Genomic DNA, 21,610 nt, shown 5'->3' with positions numbered 1-21,610 from the left:
ATATTAAGTGCAAGATTGTTAATGCAGCACCACTCAGCCAACTGATTTTTCTCACTCTTGTAGCTTTGTTGTCTTGTATTTAAGAGTTTGACAGTCACAACTTTGAATGTGCTCTTTGGTATTTTCCTCACTTTTCCCCTTCTGATCAGAGTTCTTTGACTTGAATGTTAAGACAGTTATTGTTTTCACAGATGTTGCTTGACATAAGTCTTTTTTAATATTTTCTGTTATTATTTCATATTTCAGCTACAATTTTTAAAAAAAATTTACTAATTATAAACTTTAGATCTTTTTCTACATAATTGTCGTACTGCTCTTTGAGAAATGTCAATCACAAAGCCCAATATTTTGTCCCTTATTATATCTCTTATCTCCACAGGTACTGATTCAACTTCCTTATCTTTCAGGCTGAGTTTTTTTCCAATTTTCTTTATCATTAGAGCAATGTATTCCCCCTCTCACCCACTGTTTATTCTTTTTTTCTTTTTTTTAAAATGTTAACTAACAGTCCTTCAATTCACAGCCATATTTCAGTGATGAATGTATTGTTTATTTCAACTGTCATGCCCCCTTATCTGTCCAAAGATTAGGTTTAGAAACAGATGTAGTTTTTATTGTGTTTACAAACTCTTGGCCAAATTGCACATGTATTTGACAAATTCTCAACCACTTGATGGTACACTGCACCCTTTATTGTATATATGTTTGGTCCAGATGAGTGTAAAATTAAGGAACTTCTTACTTTTTAAAAAAAAAAGAGGTGTTAGAGAAGTGAAGTTGTAAGAAGTGTTTGAAAAATAGAAATAATAATATGATTTAATAGAAAAAAAACTTATGAATTTAAAATGCTTCTTAGGATATTGTATAATGTTGCATGAATAAATGATTAGATTGATTACAGGAAATGTAATTGACCAGTATGAGAACTATTATGTTCCTAGTTGATAAAGTTGGAATAGTTGTAGACTGCCTGATTAGAATAAGGAATAAATCATCTGATTACACTGTGGCACAGAATCTACAATTCTTCATCCATGTGGTAAATTAATACCAGAGAGCATGCAAGTGGTTGATCCACATCTAAGCTTCCTAATTGGAGAGGATAAAATTTCCACTGACTGTCCAGTGATTTGTGCCATAGATGATCACAGAGATGTAGCGCACCACAAAAACCTCCTTTGATGTACAGCCTCTTTCCTAATTAATGTTTTCAAGAAATCTCAGTTTGCCTTGGGAAGCTTGTAATGACCCAACTTTTTATACAGCTGCATTCCTTCTGAGAACGTGCTTTCACAGTATCATAGGGAAGGGATTTTCGGGATTTGGTCCAAGTACCATTGAAGCATTCTCAAGTGTACCATTGAGATGCATTTTCAAGTCAGGGTGGTGACAAACTTGGAGAGAACCTGCGGTTGACGTACCTGCCACCCGAGTCCTTTTTGCTTCTGGAGGATTTGTGTTTGAGGGAGGAGGTGGTAGTAAAGTACCACGATAAGTAATTGCCATTGATGGTATACACTGCAACCAAGATCAGCGGATAGTGAAGCAAATGAAGATTGATGGAATGCCAGTCAAGTCCACTTTTTTGTCATTGAATACCAAGGGTAGAGTTCCCAGCCTTTTTTATGCCATGAACCTTTAACATTAATCGAGCGGTCCACGAACCCCAGGTTGGGAACGCCTGGTTTAAAATTTCTCTTGTTGCCTTTGCTTCAACTGCATCAAGAGTGATGGCTTTTGATGGAATACCATGGTGACAGCAGGCTGAGTACGTGGCTCTGGCGTTTTGAGGATGACAGTCTGATCTCTCCCCAAGTATTGGAACAATTTTGCCATGCACTGATCCACACAAGTTTGTGATTCCTAAGAAATAAGGGAAAAACTGATGTATGAAATAGAACTTTTACTCAGTGCAATGAGAACTGTTGGCAAACTTTAATGTAAGAGGAGATGGGAAATAACGGTAGAGTCAACTTCCTTCAAGAGACGATGACTGAAAACTTTTTTTTTTAAAGTGCATACACATGTTCTGAAATCTATCCCAGAGAGATCTCATCCCCCTCTGCCTGGTCATTAAATTGTACTGTTTCCTTTTCTGGTTGTCTGAATGTGAAATCACTGATAGAATCCTCTAGGTACCCTTACTAGACACTGACTTGAGAGGAACTCCTACCTGCTATAGGCTTAGTATTCTATCTCAGCAAACCTCATCCGGAAGAGCTCATAGTTCCTCAGCCCACTATATTTGGGAACTACAGTATTTATTTCCATCATTGTGCAAACATCTCTGTGGAAAAGGAAATGTTGCAATATAATTAGTCTGGTTAAAGATCATGCTCATGCTCTGTCTGAGTTGTGATGGATTTTATAATTTCATTGCTCAGTATGCCCTGTAAGTCCTTATCTTTACCATGAAAAGAAGTTTTTGATTTGTCAATGACTTTGAAAGGCTTTGTTCAAAGTTCACAATAAATTTATTATCAAAGTACATATATGTCCCCATACACTACCTTGAGATTTATATTCTTGCAGGTGTTCACAGAAATGAGAAATACAGTGGTATCATTGGAAAAAAATATACACAAAGAATGACAAACAATCAATGTGCAAAAAGGGACAAACTGTGCAATTAAAAAAGTAAATAAATAATCCTGAGAGCATGAGTTGTAGAGCCCTTCAAAGTGAGTCCATAGGTTATGTAATCAGTTGAGAGTTAAGGTGAATGGAATTATCCACGCTGGTTCAGGAGCCTGGTGGTTGAGGACTAGTAACTGTTCCTGAGCCTGATGGTGTGGGACCTAAGGCTCCTGTACCTACTGCTCGATTGTAGTAGCAAGAAGGGATTATGATTTCAATGATGGGGTCCTTGATGATGTATGCTGCTTTCTTGTGGCAGTGGTCATCCCTTGTAAATGTACTCAGAGATGGAGAGGGCTTTGCCTCTGATGAGCTGAGCTCTATCCACCACTTTTTGTAGATTTTTCCATTCATGGGCTGTGATGCTACCAGTCAGGATACTCTCCATTGTGCATCTATAGAAGTCTGTCCAAGTTCTAGATGACATGTTGGATCTGCACAAGCTTTTAAGACAGTAGAGGTGTTGTTGTGTCTCCTTTGTTGTGGTACCTAAATGTTGGTCACAGGGCAAATCCTCTGATATGATAATGCCGAGAAACTTAAAGTTACTCCATCTCCAATCCCCTAATGAGGACTGGTTTACTGACTAACAACTTCTTCCATCTGTAGTCAATAATCGGCTCTTTGGCTTGAATTATTAAATGTTAAGTGAGAGGCTGTTGTGACACCTTTCTGCCTGATTTTCAATCTCGTACCTATATGCTGATTTGTCATCACCTTTGATTTGGCCAGCAACAGTGGTGTTGTCAGCAAACTTAAATATGGCCTTGGGGCTATACTTGGCCACGTGGTCATAAGTTTCAAGAGACTGTAGAGATGTTGCCAGTCTGAACTGACTGGGGTCTGCAAGTGAGGAAATCGAGGATTAAGTTGCACAAAGAGTTATCAAGGCCTGCGTCCTGGAGCTTAGCAATTAGTTTTGATGGGATAATAGTGTTGAATGCTGAGCTGTAATGGTTGGTATGGCGTTACTAACAAATATTGTGAGATCAACAGGACAAACGTGTATCAGATTAACAATATATTACACATCGTTAATCCAATTCCAAACTACCATCTATTTTCAAACAAGAGAAAATCTGCAGATGCTGGAAATCAAATCAGCACACACAAAATGCTGTAGAACCTCAACAGACCAGGCAGCATCTATGGAAAAGAGTACAGTCGACATTTCAGGCCAAGACCCTTCAGCAGGACTGGAGGGAAAAAAGATGAGTAGTAGAGTTTAAAGGTGGGTGGAAAGGAGGGAGATACACAAGGTGATAGGCGAAACCGGGAGGGAGAGGGGTGAAATAACAAGCTGGGATGTTGATTGGTGTAAGAGATACAGGACTGGAGAAGGAGGAATCTTATAGGAGTGGGCAGAAGGTCATGGAAGAAAGAAAAGTCGGGAGGAGCACCAGAGGGAGGCGAGGGACAGGCAAGGAGATAAGGTGAGAGAGGGAAAAGGGGATGGGGAATGGTGAAGGGGGGGCATTCCTTTCACCTTGTGTTTCTCCCTCTCCTCCCCCCACCTTATAACTCTACTCATCTTTTTTTCGCCAGTCCTACTGAAGGGTCTCTGCCTGAGATGTTGATTGTACTCTTTTCCATAGATGCTGCCTGGCCTGCTGAGTTCCAACATTTTGTGTGCGTTGCTACAATCTGTTTTGCTTTTTGTCTTCCAAATTTCATGGTACCTATTTCACCTTTGAAGGTTTAATTAACTTTATGAGTTTGTATGTCTGTATATGAGTTTCAAACAGTTTTAAAGTTTTGTGTGTTTTTTCTGAAATTTAGATCTTCCTCCTCCGGCTGTGCGTGAAAGGCCTCCGGGATGCAGAACTGTTTTTGTTGGTGGCTTACCGGAGAATGCTTCAGAAGAGATGATCGCTGAAGTTTTTGCACAGTGTGGTGAAATAATAGCCATTCGTAAAAGCAAGAAGAACTTTTGCCACATTCGGTTTTCAGATGAAAGTATGGTAGACAAAGCTCTTTTTTTGTCAGGTATTCTTTATTTAATTCATAGCAATTTAGATTTTGTTTTATTTTAAGACTTCCTTTCATATTTAATTACTTCAACATTGTGATGGTTTCGCAAGGTCACGAACCTATCTTTGTGGAGCATGAAGGTGTAACCTAGTTTATAAAAGCCGATCACAACAAAGAATTATGTTCAATCAAATTTTCAGTCATCTAATTCTGTTACATCGACTGAAATTATTCTCTTGATCCCGAAGAACACGACTAAACTTGTACTATCAATTGACTCAGTCAATCTTCACTGTAGAAGTTTTAACTTTGTCACTTGCAATAATGTTTGACATATCATTTACACTTGCAATCAAATTTCCACTTATGACTTCTAAAAATTCCATTATTAAGGACCTCTGTCACCTGGAGATGTAACGTAAAGATTTTTACTCCTCATGTATATGAGGGATGTAAGTAATTCAATGCCCTCTTCTCATTGTTACCATCAGGAAAGGAGGTACAGAAGCCTGAAGGCACACACTCAGTGATTCAGGAACAGCTTCTTCCCCTCTGCCATACAATTCCTAAATGGACATTGAACCCATGAACACTACCTCACTTTTAAAAATATTTTTTAATATATATTATTTGTCTTTGCTCTATTTTAATCTAGTCAATATACATTTATATACTTACTCCAATTGATTTAATTGTTTTTTTTCCTCTTTCTATATTATCATGTGTTGTGCTGCTGCTGCTGCTAAGTTAAGTTTCATGACACATGCCGATGATGTTAAATCTGATTCTGATTCTAAGATTCTCATTAGAGAAAAATATTGAAAAAGAATAGTCAGACAGAAGAAAGTAAAATAATTCGAGTGATGACGTTGATATGATTTTCCATAGTCTAAGTAGAGAATTTTCTGTATTATTTGAACAACTATGCATTTTAATTGTTCTTTTTGTGCAATTCTATGGTATGCTTGCTTATTCATTTTTTAAATCCTGGGTCTTGATAGGCTACCGAATAAGAATAGGCTCCAGCACTGATAAGAAGGACACAGGCCGTCTTCACGTTGACTTTGCTCAAGCCAGGGATGACCTGTATGAGTGGGAATGTAAACAACGCATGATGGCGAGAGAGGAACGCCATCGAAGAAGACTAGAAGAAGAACGGTTTCGACTCCCTTCACCTCCACCCATAGTGCATTATTCTGAACATGAAAGTGCTACACTGGCAGAAAAATTTAGAGGTAATATTAAAAAGTTTTCACCTTGTGTATTTGGTTTAAATATTCTGATTGTATTGTTTAATTGGTATATCCAAAGTCCTTAGATATTTTTAATTCATGCATTAACACATTCAGGTGCTGCTGTGTCAAGAGCTTATGCCACTCTTATTTGAGCCTCATGAGGGTGATAGTGTACAGTCATGTATTTTAGAATTGATGATTCTCAGCCTTGAGTGTGCAAATGAGGATCAAAACTCGTGAATGAAACTTGGTTCTGACTCTGCACTTTCCTGCTAGGACAGTGGCTTTCAATAGGAATGGTCACTTAAATTGGCTGACCATGCTTGGATCAGCTTTACCTTTGTGATTTTTGACAATTGAAATGAGGTTGGCTGTGGGGGATGGGCCCTTCAGGCAGAGATGCTGGTGACTGGAGGTTCCCAATGGAAAAAAAAAGTAAAAATAGGAAACTGAATTTTCATTGTAATGTCAGTGCTAGATTTGTGCTCCTGTTGAAACACAAGCACATGATTTTGCTACTAAAGAAGTTGCTCAAAAACAGCATGGCTCACACACCATATATTAGTGATGGAAATTACATTATTGACCTGAGTTGTGCTTTGCACAGGTGGGTGTTACTCAGACTTGCCCAGGAGGCTGCAATGTGTGCACCTCAGATATTCTCAGGCTCATGATAGAAAGTTGAAAGAAATGTTATCAATGCATAGAACACCTAATAGCATTTAGTAATTAAATTTTAAATAAAATTCAATCAGCATGTGAAAATAATGCTCTGTGGAATGAAATTTCTAGGCTATTATCTTTTCTTGTATCAATCTTGGCATCTGTAAAGTTTTACACCTCACAAATGTCTATCTCACTTTTAGTTTTTACCTATACCAGCCAATAATAAATGGCAACAATACTCAAAGAATTAAGAATTGAAAATACACGTGGACTAAGATGTTAACTGTCCTGTGCTGTCACCAGTGGGATCATCAGTTGATCTGCCACCTGTCTTCAGGAGTTTCAGCCCACTTATGATCAAGACTCCCTCGAGGTGATGGGCCAGCAGTGCTAAAGCACCACCTCCCACTGGTGAGCTTAAAAACTGGGCATCTGCCTCTATCAGAGTTGTTGGTCGCTTCCATCCAACAGATACTCTACTCTTCAGGTGTCTATGCAACTACTGAAGGGTTTGCAAGATGTATACACTGCCTGACTATCTGCCCCTCTGGACATACTTGGTCCACACCCATACTGATCCTTTCTCTGCTGCCTCAGCTACAGCCCTGCTGGTTGACTTGATCTCTCTTCTAGTGAAGCCAAGATCACGCAGTCACTTCTGGAGAGTGAATGCAATAAACCCACGGAATGGATAGCATGAGACCTCCCACCCTCAGTCTCTGCACTCTGATCTTAATTCTGCATACTTGGTTAACTTGTGCTCATGGGCTTCATCGGTGTCGTCTTCCCAGGGGACTGTGAGATCACCAATAACCACTTCTCTACTGGTGTCAGACCATATGATTATATCTGGACGCAATGTGGTGAAAGCTGTTTGCTCGGGGAAACTGCCTTTCCCATCCAGGTTGGCCTTGACACACCAATCATTGGCTGAAGAAAGTGTGCTTGATTGTGAGCCTGCGCTGTACACCCTTGACTTGGAGCCTTCTTGCACAAATGATATGCCATGTTCTGTGCAGCATGGGGCATGAGATAAGTTGTGCTGCAGTACTGTCTGCTGAACCGCTTCTGTTACAACTTTGAGAACATTGTTATGTCTCCAAGTGTACATGCCACTGGAAAATTGACTCTGCATGCACTCAAAATATGTTGAAGTGTTCCCTTCTCGCCACAAGCAGCACACCTGTCTGTCTTATCTTCATACCAGGTGCTGAAGTTGGTAGGTGTTGGGAGCAGATCATACGCTGCTCTGCATAGAAAAGAGATGTGGAACGGTTCCATCTGCCACAGAACATTCCAAGATAGATGTCATCGTTCAACACTTTCCCACCAGGTCCAAGCCCCTTGTTTGGCCAGGCCAGCTGTTTTTGCTAACTTCTTCTCCTCTTCTACCTCTCGTATTTCTTGTGTTACAAACTCACAGCACTCCTTACTTGTAGAAGATGACCACCAGTTGTGGGTTAGCCATCCAAGTCCCTGGCAGCCTAGCTGGATAGCCCCAAACGTCTCCTTGTGCTTCAGTCTAGACTCTACCTCATCAACTGCTACACGGGCTGACCACTTCCTGCTTGATCGCACATCCAGCTGGGTGTTCTTGATGACAGGGTCTTTTGAGTCTCGAAGCATCAAGAATGATCTTACCTTGGCTACCTTGACCTCTTCAACAAGGGATTGCAAGGGATGGTAAACTTTGTCTGGCTACTGTGGATTGCAACATTGGTGAGGCTTCTCGGTACTCCAAGCCGCTTCTTCACATACTTGTTGATCTAACATTCCGTTGCCTCAACATGGGACATTGCCACTTCGTAGACAGTTAGTGGCCACATTATCCATGGCATCAGTCCATACTGCAAGCACCACAACTTCAACTTGCCAGGCAAGCCACACTTGTCGACAGACATCAGGCCTCTGTCGATCTGTTCTCCTGTCTCTTGAACCATCTTGGTGTCTCTCAGCTCCTCTGTGTACCATTGCCCGAGGCTCTTAACTGCTTGGTCCTGAATGGATGGAATCTCCTCTCCACAAAGGGTGAAATGAAAGTCAACCAGCTTTCCTCTCCTGAGAATAAGGCTGCTTGACTTCTTGGTCTTGAACTTCATTCTTCCCCAATCCATTAGCTCCTCGATTCTAGATAGTACATTTTCCACTGCCTCCGTGCTAGGACCCAAAAGGGTGAGATCATCCAAGAATGCTCGTATTGGTGGTAACTCCCCTCTGCCATCAAGTGCGACACCTGGTCCCACTGACTCTGCAGCCCTCACAATGACCTCCATGGCTAACACAAAAAGGATGGGTGAAATCGCACATCCCATTGGGATTCCAACATCCAAGCTCTGCCACCTAGTTGTAAACTGCTGAGTGGAAAACCTCATCCAGAAATCGTTGTAGTACTGCATAACAAAGTTCCTCACCTTAGCAGGAATCCATAGGAATTCCATCGCAAACTCAATCAGGACATGAGGAACAGAACCATATGCACTTGTAAGGTCAAGCCAAACTACGGCTAGATTTCTTCTCAACCTTTTCGACTCTTGGATAGTATGCCATATCATACTAGAATGTTCAAAGCATCCCGGGAAGCCTGGTATTCCTGCCTTCTGCACAGATATATTTACCAATCCATTCTCTATCACAAATGAAGATACTCTTTCTGCTAGAATGCCAAACATAATCTTCCCCTCTACATTCAGGAGTGAAATTGGTCGGAACTGATTCAATGTAGTAGAATTCTCTTCCTTCAGGATGTATACTCCTTCAGCCTCACTCCATGACAAAGGAACAACACCTTGTCTCCACACCACCTTTAACAATCTGCACAAGTATTTCCTCAGCTCTTCACACTTCTTATATGACAGTCCATTAGGTCCTGACACTGAGCTTGCCTTTCTAATGAACCATTTGACTTCTGCCAGTTTGGGTTTTGGCAGATCGAACTTCACTCCTGGCTCGGTAGGCTTCACAAGCCCTGAAATGTCAAGCAAAGGAACCTCCCGCTGTTCGTTAGCATAAGTGCTTGCCAGGTGATCCTCAAGTTCTTGTTGAGAGATGTTAAGTTGCCCACTCTTACTTTGTTCAAAGAGTTTCTTTGTGAACTCGTGAGGGTTCTCAAAGAATGACTTTCTTGCCTTCTCTCTCTTCTTTCTCTTTTTACATTGTGACTCTGCACGACGGAATGATGCTAACTTTATTTGAAAATGCTCTCGGAGATCAGCAAGCCCTGGCTTGTCACCCTCATTTGCTACCTTCCACCTCTTGTCTCAACGATCTGAGCTCTCTCCTCAACCTATTAATCTCCTTCTGGCACCTGCTTGGTTGCTGTGTAGGCTTTGCTTTCTTCAACTCAACCAAACCAAGTCTGACCTTTCCAACATCATTAATCATATCACCCATCACTTCTAACTTTCTCTTTGATGTTCCCCTGAGAGTGTTCTCCAACATCATACTGATATCCTCATCAAACACGCGCCAAGCCTTCTCATCTGCCATTGCTGGCCATTTGACCTTCTTCTTCTTCTCTACCTCCTCACCACCGCCATCATGCGAAGGATCTACCTGGAAAGAAAAAGAAGCATTTAAAAAAAGTATATATAACATTATAATTTCTGCATATTCCTCCTTCTGCTACCCTGATCTTTCTATACAGGGCATGATCCAAGAATCTTGGAGAAGCAGCTGATCTATGAAATCCTCCATTAATAATTTTTCCTTATGAATTTGCCAATTTTACCTATTTACCCATGGGGAAATTTTAAAACTCAAAACAACGGAGGCCAACTGATGAGCAACCAATTCCTTGTAGCAATAGTCTCAAGCACAGAAAACTCAAACAACCATATCTGACACAATTAAGGACCACAAAAAAAGTAATAAGTAGGATCTGGATCATATTGTTATTGCCTGTTCAAACTGAAAAATTGTCAATTGAATTGTACATAAATTTGTTCAGGCCTCAGTTCTAATTAAAGTTGAGGACTGTTGAAAGCAGTAATTATTTAAATATCAGAATAAAAAGATTACACTTTTTCAAATAAAATTGTAAGTGGAATATCTGCTGAGAAAAATCATTAAACCATGACTAAGCAGGTTTTAGTGTGGAGACCACTGCATAATTGGATACTAAAAGCTGTCGTTGCAACATGGGCCATCTGTTTTCCTCCAAGTAAAGCCAGTATGTAAGCAGATCTCCTGGGACTGGCTTGGCAAAAGGCTACACTGATGTAGTCGTTATGTCATTAGTGTTAATTAAGCTGTTAGGATGGTTACAGACTGTCCTTTCAGGGTACAGTGTGGTTATTTCCACATGGGAAAAGAGTTTAAGCTGGCACATTCCCAAACAAACTAGTCACTGATATTTATAGACTGGCAGCAGCTAGAATCTGACCATGATAAATTGTGACAATGAACTCTAAATTTTGTTGACACAAAAACAAAATGTCTTTTCAAATTGCAATTTATCTATAGTTTCAGCTCAGTCACTATTAAATTTCAGGGATTTGGTATTTGTCATTCCCTATTTCTACATGACTCCAGTGTCATGAGATGTAGCTGATGGGCATATCCAGCTTTTTGGATATAATGATGATACCACAAAAAGAAGGTGGTCCATTGACATGTTCGAAGGACAATGGCATTGCAGCTTTACCGGAGTTTCTCAAGTGTTTTAAAATGTTTCTATACCAAGTCAGATGGTAGCAGAACAGGCATTGTAAAAATTTGGTTGTAATTGCTTTTAAACAAGTAAATCAGGCTTCTAGTTCCCTTTTGACACATTTGAATATATCAATATCTTGCAGATGATTCAAAATTCTCTGAAGCTGTTCAGACACTTTATACCTGGTTGGAACGAGGTGAAGTGAACCGTCGATCAGCAAACGTCTTTTATTCAATGATCCAATCAGCTAACAGCCATATTCGAAGGCTGATGAGTGAAAAGGTGCAACATGAAAAAGAAATGGAGGAAGCCAAAGAGAAATTTAAGAGTGCTCTCTCAGGGATTCTAGTTCAGCGTGAGTCATTTTCAATAATTGAAATGGCCTTTGTTATCAACTTGAATATTTCCAATCTTTTACCACCAAAGTATCTTTATTGCACACCATTTAATTAAATATTTCCTTATTTCTACAAACAAACCAATGTAACCAAGCATGAGAAAAACATTATCAATATATTACCACACTCAGGGACATAGGAAATCAGGTGCCACATCTAACAGTTGCTATTCTAGACATCCTTTAATTGAACTACCTTTATGCTGACTCTAGACTCACCACTTGGTGCAGACTGTTAAAAATACCCATGAGAAATCTAGAAATATGAAGCAAGCAAGTTATCGTCCTTTTTGGCAATGAATATCTTCTGTTACTGTTTAGAATGGCCTCTTGCACTGTGGCAATATATAATGTAGATATCATGCTACAAACATCAAATGCTTCAAAGCTGAAAACTGGAAAGTATCCAAAATGCGTATGAAATACAATTTCATCTTCAGGTGCTCTAGTTTCTTCTCAATGTCACTCTTCATACTGTTTTGAAATACAACAGAGGTTAGGTTAGTACGAAAATTAACCCTGTGCATTATCAGAGACTAGTATATTATAACTGACTATTTTAAGCTCAATAGTTTTATAATATTAGTTCTGGAAACATATCTTATTATTTCCACCCAATTCAGTTTTATTATAGAAAACATTGTCGTTCTGTCTAGTTTTTCTTCTTGCAGTTTGCTTTGCACTCTTTATAACCTTTTGGCGTACATCTCCACAGATCCCTGAAGCTAGTAGGAACAAGTAGTTAAGATGATTAAGATACTTTGGAACACTTTCCATTAAGTCCATGGTATTACAGGAAAGGTACTGACATGGATAGAACATTGGCTGACTGGCAGAAGGCAAAGCGTGGGAATAAAGGTGGCCTTTTCTGGTTGACTGCCAGTGACTAGTGGTACTCCACAGTGTTCGGTGTTAAGACTGCTTCTTTTCATATTTAATGTCAGTGATTTGTGTGACAGAATTGATGGCTTTATGCCAAGTTTGTGGACAATACAAAAATAGGTGGAGGGCCAGGTAGTGTTAAGGAGCAGGGAGTCTGCAGACTCAGTGCTTACCTGGGCAAAGGGGTAGATAGAATACTGTTCTGGGAAGTGTATGATCATGCACTTTAGTAGAAGGAATGAAGACACAGACTATCTTCTAAAAAAAAAGAAGCAAATTCAGAAATCAGAGATGCAAAGGGACTTGGGAGTCCTTGTACAGGATTCCCTAAAGGTTAACTTGTAGGATGAGTCGGTGGTAAGGAAGGCAAATACAGTATTAGCAATCATTTCAAGAAGTCTAAAATATAAAAGCAAAGATGCAATGCTGAGGCTTTATAATGCATTGGTCAGATCACACTTGCGAGTATAGTGAGCAGTTTTGGGCCCTTTAATTAATACCAACATTGGAGAGGCTCCAGAGAAGGTTCAGGAACATGATCCTGGGAATGACAGGGTTAACTTATGAGGAGTGTCTGATCGATCTGCAGAGTTTAGAGGAATGAAGGGAATCTCATTGAAATCCGTCGAATATCCTAGATATAGAGTAGATTTGGAGAGGATGTTTCCTGCAGTGGGGAAGTGTGGAACCAGAGGGCATAGCCTCAGTATAGAAGGATGTCACTTTCTAACAGAGTTGAGGAGGAACTTATTTTACCAGAAGGTGGTGACTCTGTAGAATGCATTGTCACGGATGGTCATGGAGGCCAAGCCACTGGTTATATTTAAAGTGGAGGTTGATAGGTTCATAATTAGTAAGGGTGTCGAAAGGTTACAGGGAGAAGACAGGAGATTGAGGTTGAGAGAGGTAATAAATCAGTCATGATGGAATGGAGGAACAGACTCAATGGGCCAAATGGCCTCATTCTGATCCTACGTATCATGGTCTTATTGTTTGAGGCATAGTCTCTAGGAGAAAGAAATTGAAACCCCTTTTTACTGGACATCTCTAGAAACACGGCTGGTTAGGCCCTCACTAACAAGCCAATGGACTGACTGGTAAGAAAACCACCTTTCTTGAACTCCGTATGACCAGGGTCAATATGACTTGGGTCCCACCAGACCAGGAAAGCCGGGATGTTTTGACCACCCGTATCCCCAATCTGAGCGACTACTGCTGCCCACTTGCAATTGCCCTTTGGCAAGAAATAACAATCGTGTACCGCATACAATTATAAAGAAAGTATATTTACAAATTTCAGTTTTATCGAACAGTTGTAGGAAAAAAGAAAAATAAAAAGAGCCCATTACGGTTAACCCAGTCCAAATATGCACATAAGGTGGAACACTTCTTGAAGTTATCTTTAACTCACACGCTACCTTCCAAATGTCGCTTGAAATCCATCGCGGATAAATGGGCTCCCCCACAGGAGTGTTGGTCCTTCTTCTTTGGAGCCATTCATCTGCACAAAGCAACTTGTGCAAAAGGACGGCATCCTCAGCCACCTTCCCTCCTGTCTTCTTCCAGCTCCCGCCAAAAAGACCTCAACCCACACCAAAAACCTCTCCGCCTAGTATTCTCTAGAACCTTCTCCCAATTCCACCATCCTAATTGGCTGACACGACATTCCTAAGTTGAACACCATAGCTCCTTGTCTGTAGCTCAAACCCAAGCATGCTAAAAGCAGAACAGACTGCCCTAACAGAACTACTAAAATGAAATCCCTACAGAATAACAGTAGAAATTTTAATCAGGGTGTTACAAAAGTAAAGCCAGAAATATAAGATAAAGTTGATGTACAGTTTGGGACCCTATGTTAGATCTCATGCTATCATATTCCTCTTGTATAAAGGAGGCAACAGTAGGCAATATGGCCTCTAAATTTTGTACTTCAATTCAAAAATCACTTCCCATGTGGATCTTCCAACTAGATCCTAAAATGTACAATTCCTTCTTGTCTGCCTATTGATGTCATTCTTGAATGTATGAAAAACAGTGCATCCTGTGCCCTCTGAAATAGAGAAATCCAAAGATTTACAGCAATCCTTGAAGTTGGTCTTCACCTCAGTCCTAATGATTGACTTCTTACTGTAAGATTACACCCCACTTTGATTCGCTTAAGCCAAAGGAATAATTTGCCAAACTTTACAGAATTTTATAATGAGATCATCTTTCATTTTCATTTTCTGAACTCTAGTGAGAGTAGCCTAAATGTATGTAATATGTCCTGCTTCATACCAGAAATCATTCTAGCAAATGTAAATTGCAATGCCTGTAAAGCAGGTGACATGGGGCATGGAATTCAGAGCTTCCGATGGTGCTGTTCATGTGGTTTCATAATTGTTCTGTTCAGTAAAGGCCAATTTATGGCTTGTTGCCTTAATTGGTGTTGTATCTCTGTATTTAATTTGAGCAGTTAGTACAAAGTTAATATACAGTTACAACAGCAGTTTAAAAATATATATATTTGTTTTAATTATGAGGGCATAAGGTTAGAGAGGGAAAGTTTAAAGTTGGGAATTTTTTTTTTATACAGAGATTAGTAGGTGCCTGGAACATACTATACCTTTTATGGTCTCCTGCCAAGTGCCTATTGTCATTATTTTTCCAAATAATATTCTTCCTGCCATGTTTTGCCCACTCCAAGTATTCTCTCTGTATTTCATTATATATAAGAACATAGATCAGTACAGAACTTGACAGGCTATAGGATTCACAATTTTGTGCTGATCTCGATGCCAATTTATACTAAATGTCTTCCTCCTGTGTATTATCTATTCCCTCCATTATCTTCTTAACCAAGTGAGAATCTAAGAACCCCCTAAATGCCACAAAACTGCTTGATTCCATTACTACTCCAGTAACCGATTTCAGGCACCTATCACACTCTGTATATAAAATCTTGCCCCTCATGTCACCTTTAAATTTTCTATTATAACCTTAAAAGTATATCTTCTGTTTAACATTTCTACCCTGGAGAAAAGATCTAAGTGCCTATGCCTCTCATAATTTAAGAAAACTATGATGTCTCCCCCTCAGCTTAGGGTGCTCCAGGGAGAACAATACAGTTTTGTCTAATGTTTCCTTGTGGTTCATTACAACTTATTCCAGATAGCCTCCTGGTAAAACTCTTCTGCACCCTTTCCTTGGTCTCCACCTCCTTTTTATAATGGGGCCACCAGAACTGCATGCAACACTTCATGTGTTCTCACCAAAGTTTGTTTTCATTAATGCAGTTTGATTTCCTTACTCATGTACTGAACACGCCTACCAATGAAGGCAGGCATGTCATATGCTCTGTTTACCAATTTATACACTTGCATAGCCACTTTCAGTGAACTGTAGACCTAAACCCCAAGATCCCTCTGTATCTCAATGCCATTAAGGAGTCTACCATTAACTGTACACTTTCTCCTTTTATTTAACATCCCTAAGTACAAATCCTCATACTTGCCTAGATTAACCTGAATTTTTATATTTCTCTGTTCATATCTGTAACATATATCTTGTTGCATTCTTTGGTAGTCCTTTACACTGTCCACAACAACTGATCTTGGTGTCATCTGCAAATTTGCAAATTCACACATTACATTTCCATCCATGTCAATAATATATCACAACAACAGATGTCCTAGCACTTATCCTTGTCACTCGTCACTTCCAGCTAGAATAACAGCCTTCAAAACCTGCTTACTGTGTTCTATAGTCAAGCCAATTCTGAATCCAGAGTTGCATTTTACCCTGGATCCTATTCATCTTCATCCTCTAAATCAATGATGAACTATTTTATACCTTAAAACACAATTAACTGTTTGGTCATGATTCCTAAAATGTTCACCCACAATCAAGGCTGTCACCTGACTTGGCTCATTTCTCAAAACCAGATCGAGTATGCTTTATTTTCTAATTAGACTCTCCACATACTGTTTCAAGAAACCAACTTGAATGCACTGAATAAATCCTGCCCCATCTATGTCTCTTGTGTTAAGGAAGTTGGAGTCAATTCTGGAGAAGTTGAAGTCCCCCCACTATGACAAGCTTGTTGGTTCTGCAGCTTTCCATATTATGTCTTCATACCTGTTCCTCCACCTCTCAGTGGCTAGTAGTGGGCTTACAGCATTATTTCATCTTTCTATTTGTAGAACACCCAATTATCAGCAGTGGGAACCCCTCCACCATTCTTGCACCCTTTTCTGGAACATTGACTATCAGTTCCGTCCCTCATGCAACCAAGTATCTGTAATGGCAACAACATTGTAATTTCAAGTATTGACCACCGACTCAAAGTTTATTCTCCTTATCTGTAATACTAGTATTGAAATAAATATATTCTAGCCCATGAATCCCACTGTTTATTAGCCTGCTCCTTACTGTACTCCCTTTCCGTCTTACTTGACATGCTTTTTCACCCTTAACCCTACGACCAATTGTCCTGCTGCGATGGTGTCTATCCCCTTGCTACTTAGTTCAAACCCTCCCAAGTAGCACTACCAAACCTCTCAGCAAGCATATTGGTTCCCTGCCAATTCAGATACAAACCATCTTGTTTGTTCAGGTCCCATCTGCCCTGGAGTGATTCATAAATGATCCATAAATCTGAATACCTCCCTCCTGCACCAGCTCCTTATATATAAATTTTTGTAATTACCTGCATTTCTGTATTAATTAGTCATAAAATGTGTCCTGATCTTCAACTATGCCACAATAATAGACAGACACAATCTGCCTAAACCAGTGGTCCCCAACCTCCGGGCCATGGACTGATATATTGCTACGAAGAATGCAGTGGTGCAGCGGTAGTCAGAACGCACCCAGCACATCTTCAAGAAAAAGCCGAAATAAACAATAATTAATTAGGTGCCTCCTGGCACGTAAAGATCGGCCCAGATCAGAGGCAACGCAATTGACAATCGCTTCTGATCTGGGCCGACATTTACGTGCCGGGTGGCACCTAATTAATTAGCTTGTTTATTTTGGCTTTTTTCTTAAAAATGTGCTGGGTGCATTCCGACTACTGCCGCACCACTGCATTCTGCGCAGCAACGTATCGGTCCGCGGCCCAGAGGTTGGGGACCACTGGCCTAAACTACTAACATCCTGTACTACTTCTCATCAATACTGGGTACACCATTTAAACAATCACAGTCTAGGTTCAAAAAAAGTATGTGAACCTCTGGGGTAATGCCTTCTACAAAAGCTATTTGGAATCAGATGTTCCAATCAATGAGATGAGATTGGAGGTGTGGGTTGTAGAGGTGCCCTGTCTCTAAAAAAAGACACACAAAGTCAGGTAACTGACAGAGCCTGCTCTTCTCAAGGAAGATCTTGTTTATGTGCACCATGCCTCGATCAAATTACAAACAAGAGAAAAATCTGCAAATGCTGGAAATCTGAGCAACACACACTAAATGCTGGAGGAACTCAGCAGGCCAGGCAGCATCTATGGAAAAAAGTAGTCGACGTTTCAGCCGAGATCCTTCGGCAGGACTGGAGAAAGAAAGATGAGGAGTAGATGTAAAAGGTGGGGGAGGGGAGAGAGAAACACAAGGTAATAAGTGAAACCAGGAGGGGGAGGAATGAAGTAAGGAGCTGGGAAGTGAATGGTGAAAGAGATACAGAGCTGGAGAAGGGGGAGTCCAATAGGAGAGAGCAGAAGGCCATGGAAGAAGAAAAGGGGGAAGGGCCACCAGAGGGGATGTGATGGGCAGGCAAGGAGACAGGTGAGAGAGGGAATAGGGGAAGGGGAATGATGGGGGGGGGGGGGGAGGTGAATTACCAGAAGTTCAAGAAATCAGTGCTCATGCCATCAGGTTAGAGGTTACCCAGAAGGAATATAGAGTGTTGTCTGTGGCCTCATCGCGACAGAGGATGCCATGGATTAACATATTGGAATGGGAAGTGGAATTAAAATGGGTGGCCAGTGGGAGATCCCTCTTTTTCTGGTGGACAGAGCGTAGGTGCTTGGCGAAGCACTCTCCCAATCTATGTTGGGTCTCACTGATATACAGGAGGCCACACCAGGAGCACCGAATACAGTCGATGACCCCAACAGACCCACAGGTGTAATGTTGCCTTAACCTGGAAGGACTGTTTGGGGCCCTGAATGCTAGTGAGGGAGGAGGTGTAGCACTGTTCTGCTTACAAAGATAAGTGCCAGGAGGGAGTTCAGTGGAGAGGGACGAATGGACAAAGGAGTCACGTAGGGAGCAATCCCTGCAGAAAGCAGAAAGTAGGAGGTAAAGGAAAGATGTGCTTGGTGATGGGATCCCATTGGAGTTGATGGAAGTTTCAGAGAATTATGTGCTGGATGCAGAGGCTGGTGGGATAAGGACAAGAGAGACCCTATCCTTGGTAGGGTAGCGAGAGGATGGGGTAAGAGTAGATGTACATGAAATGGAAGAGATGTGGTTGAGGGCAGCGTTGATGCTGGACAGCTTGCAATCGTTAAGGGAGCAATTAATTGAAAATTGTGTCAAGACATTTTACAGGAGAGTGCCAGGATAGAAGTCCATCACCTGAAGCTTAATAGAAGTTGGATGATGTAACAAGACAATGATCCAAAAGGCAAGAGTAACTTAACAACAGAATGGCTTAAAAAGAAGAAAATTTGTGTTTTGGAATGGTCAAGTCAGAGTCCAGACCTTAACCCAATTGAGATGCTGTGGCCTGACCTGAACAGGGCTGTTCATGCAAGGTATCCCAGAAATATTGATGAATTGAAACAGTTTTGTATGGAGTAATGGTCTAAAATTCCTCCTTGTTGTTGTGAAAGTCTGATCAGCTACAGGAAATATTTGATGGCGGTTACTGCTGCTAAAGGAGATTCTGCCAGTTATTAAATATAGGGGTTCACATATTTTTTCCAGCCTGGACTGTGAATTATTAAACAATGTATTCAATAAGGACATGAAAAGTACAATTGTGTATTATTAGTTTGGACACATTGTGCTTGTCTACTATTTTGGCTTAGGTGGTCAGACCACATTTTATGAGTAATTAATGCTGAAAACTAGGTAACTGCAAGGGGTTCACAAACTTTTTCTTGCAACTGTATATTGAACTGCACCATGTCTCCACTTCTCATCTCATTAGCACTTGATGTGGTTTATAATCCAGAGATCACAACTCTGTAAGTACTGCTTTTAACTTTCTACCTAGCTCCCTAACATTACTTTGCAGAACCTCATCCCCTGCCTGTGGAGCGCCTTGGACCTCCAGGTGGTCCACAGCAGGGGTGATTGATAAGTTTGTGGCCTACAGTAGAGGGAGATGAGCTATACAGCTCTCATTACATGCACGTGCAGTTCAACTCTTTGAGTGAAAATGCAGAAAGTTTGAAGTTAATAACTCATCGCCTTCTACCTTAGGCCACGAACTTATCAATCACCCCTACTGTGGACCACCTCTGGAGGTCCAAGACACCGACTTCTACAAAGAAGGGATCCGTATGCTTCATGACCACTGGACTAAGTGTGTAAATGTAGGAAAAATAAACGTGCTAGGTTTTCTAAAATTGATTCCTTCTACCTTAGGCCACGAACTTATCAATCACCCCTTGTATTCCAAACGAACAGAACTCAACAATCTCCCATCCTCTTTATATATTAAAAAATTAAATTTGAAAAAATTTCAAGACAATTCTCATCCAAACAATTCAAATGTCCACTAGGCTATGAGAATTAGTTCTTACCCTTGATGTTAGTACAATTCTTAAGGTATCAAATGCCTTCCCTAAACGCCTTTAACAGCACCAGAGCTGGAGCTCCCTTCTTTGTGAGGCAGTCAGCTGGTTGTTCCTTTGTGGTTGGCCACAGAAGGTGATGAATTTTCTGTGCTTGGACAAGTTCTTTGATACTGCTTATCTCTAGATGAAGCCTTTTCTCTGTGACTGACTTGGTGGATTTGATGGCAGCAACCAAAGAGTAGTTGTCTGTGGCACAAGTTATTTGTTGACTGTTCTTCTTTGGGTCACCATGGAAAAGCTCAAAATAGTGTGACCAGAAAAACAGTATTGTCAATACCTTCAGACATTGCAAGGGTTTCTCCTGCCAGCATACTCCATTCAACTCTTTAAATCCTTTTTGATTGCCAACAAAGAGGTGAAATTCTTCCCTCTTCTCGCATCAGTACAATAAAATGTCCCCCTTGAGTACCTCCATCAGGAAGATTTCCAAGTGAGGCATCACTGAAGACAACGAGCCTCAGTGAGCTATCTTTTCCAAGCTGTTGAAACTTCAAGACTATTTTTTCTGATTGAATTCTGCATACTATCTTGTTTGCTTCACATAAGTTTGTACTGTGGTAATTTTTGTGCTGGATGCCAAGTTGCTGGCATCAAATGTCACGTCCGGTCTGCCCTGAATCTGACCTATTTTTGACCTAAGTTACTCAACGTCAGCTTCACTAAGGGGTGCATCCTGTTATGTGGCACGTGAGGATTTCATGCAATTTGGCTGAAGGTTCCTGATGTAGCCTTCTTGGTGCAGTTGTATGTTCCGTCAACAGCAAGGATGCTTCATAGCAGAATCTGTCATGTTCCACCCGTCCAACCTGAAAAACTGACTTTAGAAATGAGGGATAAGTGTTGTGGCAAAGTTTTGTGAGCCTCCATGTATGAAGTCATCTACCTAACATGCAAGTACTCCAATCACATGATGTCCTGAATCTTGCCAGTTTTAAAAAAAAACAACTGGACCCACTTGTGACATCTTTCCACCTGTTTTCAACATTTTTTCCTTGCTCCAGTTCATGTAGGTCTACAGCTACTGTTTCATTGTATTCAGATGCTAGTGGAAGACCAACCTCAGGCTTAGGCTTAGGCTTAGGCTTAGGCTTGGGCTTGGGCTTCGGCTTTCTTAACTTTTGGCATGTCTCACAGCTGCAAATTTTCTGCTTTAGAATGGAAAAATAATCTCCATCTTTGTTTCCTAACTGCTCAAACTGCTTGTGAAGCAACAATTTGCATTTCCCATCTATGGTCATGTTTTGTGTAACAGTTCTTCATTCTCACAATGATTCTCAGTAATGTCTTTATCTAGAATAGTTCACACAGTAATGTCCGGAGCTGGTGAGCTCAAGAGACACGGGCTGTTGAAACATTGTTGCTTGGTCATTCTCCATATCCAGTATTGT

General features: G+C 40.7%; 1 protein-coding gene across 8 annotated transcripts in view; it reads left to right on the top strand.

The window, feature by feature from the left end:
• LOC140204170 (ecto-NOX disulfide-thiol exchanger 2-like) overlaps positions 1 to 21,610 on the top strand; it is a 267,263-nt gene that overhangs the window by 196,697 nt on the left and 48,956 nt on the right. For all 8 annotated transcript variants that reach the window (XM_072270622.1, XM_072270620.1, XM_072270619.1 and 5 more), the window contains 3 exons: positions 4,417 to 4,623; positions 5,610 to 5,843; positions 11,303 to 11,515. In XM_072270622.1, coding sequence (XP_072126723.1) covers positions 4,417 to 4,623; positions 5,610 to 5,843; positions 11,303 to 11,515 — 654 coding nt within the window. The remainder of the gene's footprint in view (positions 1 to 4,416; positions 4,624 to 5,609; positions 5,844 to 11,302; positions 11,516 to 21,610) is intronic.

Source organism: Mobula birostris, chromosome 10 (genome assembly GCF_030028105.1).
Source record: "Mobula birostris isolate sMobBir1 chromosome 10, sMobBir1.hap1, whole genome shotgun sequence".
NCBI classification, from domain to species: domain Eukaryota; kingdom Metazoa; phylum Chordata; class Chondrichthyes; order Myliobatiformes; family Myliobatidae; genus Mobula; species Mobula birostris.
Note: the sequence above shows the minus strand (reverse complement) of the source record. Positions and strands in the feature narration are given on the sequence as shown.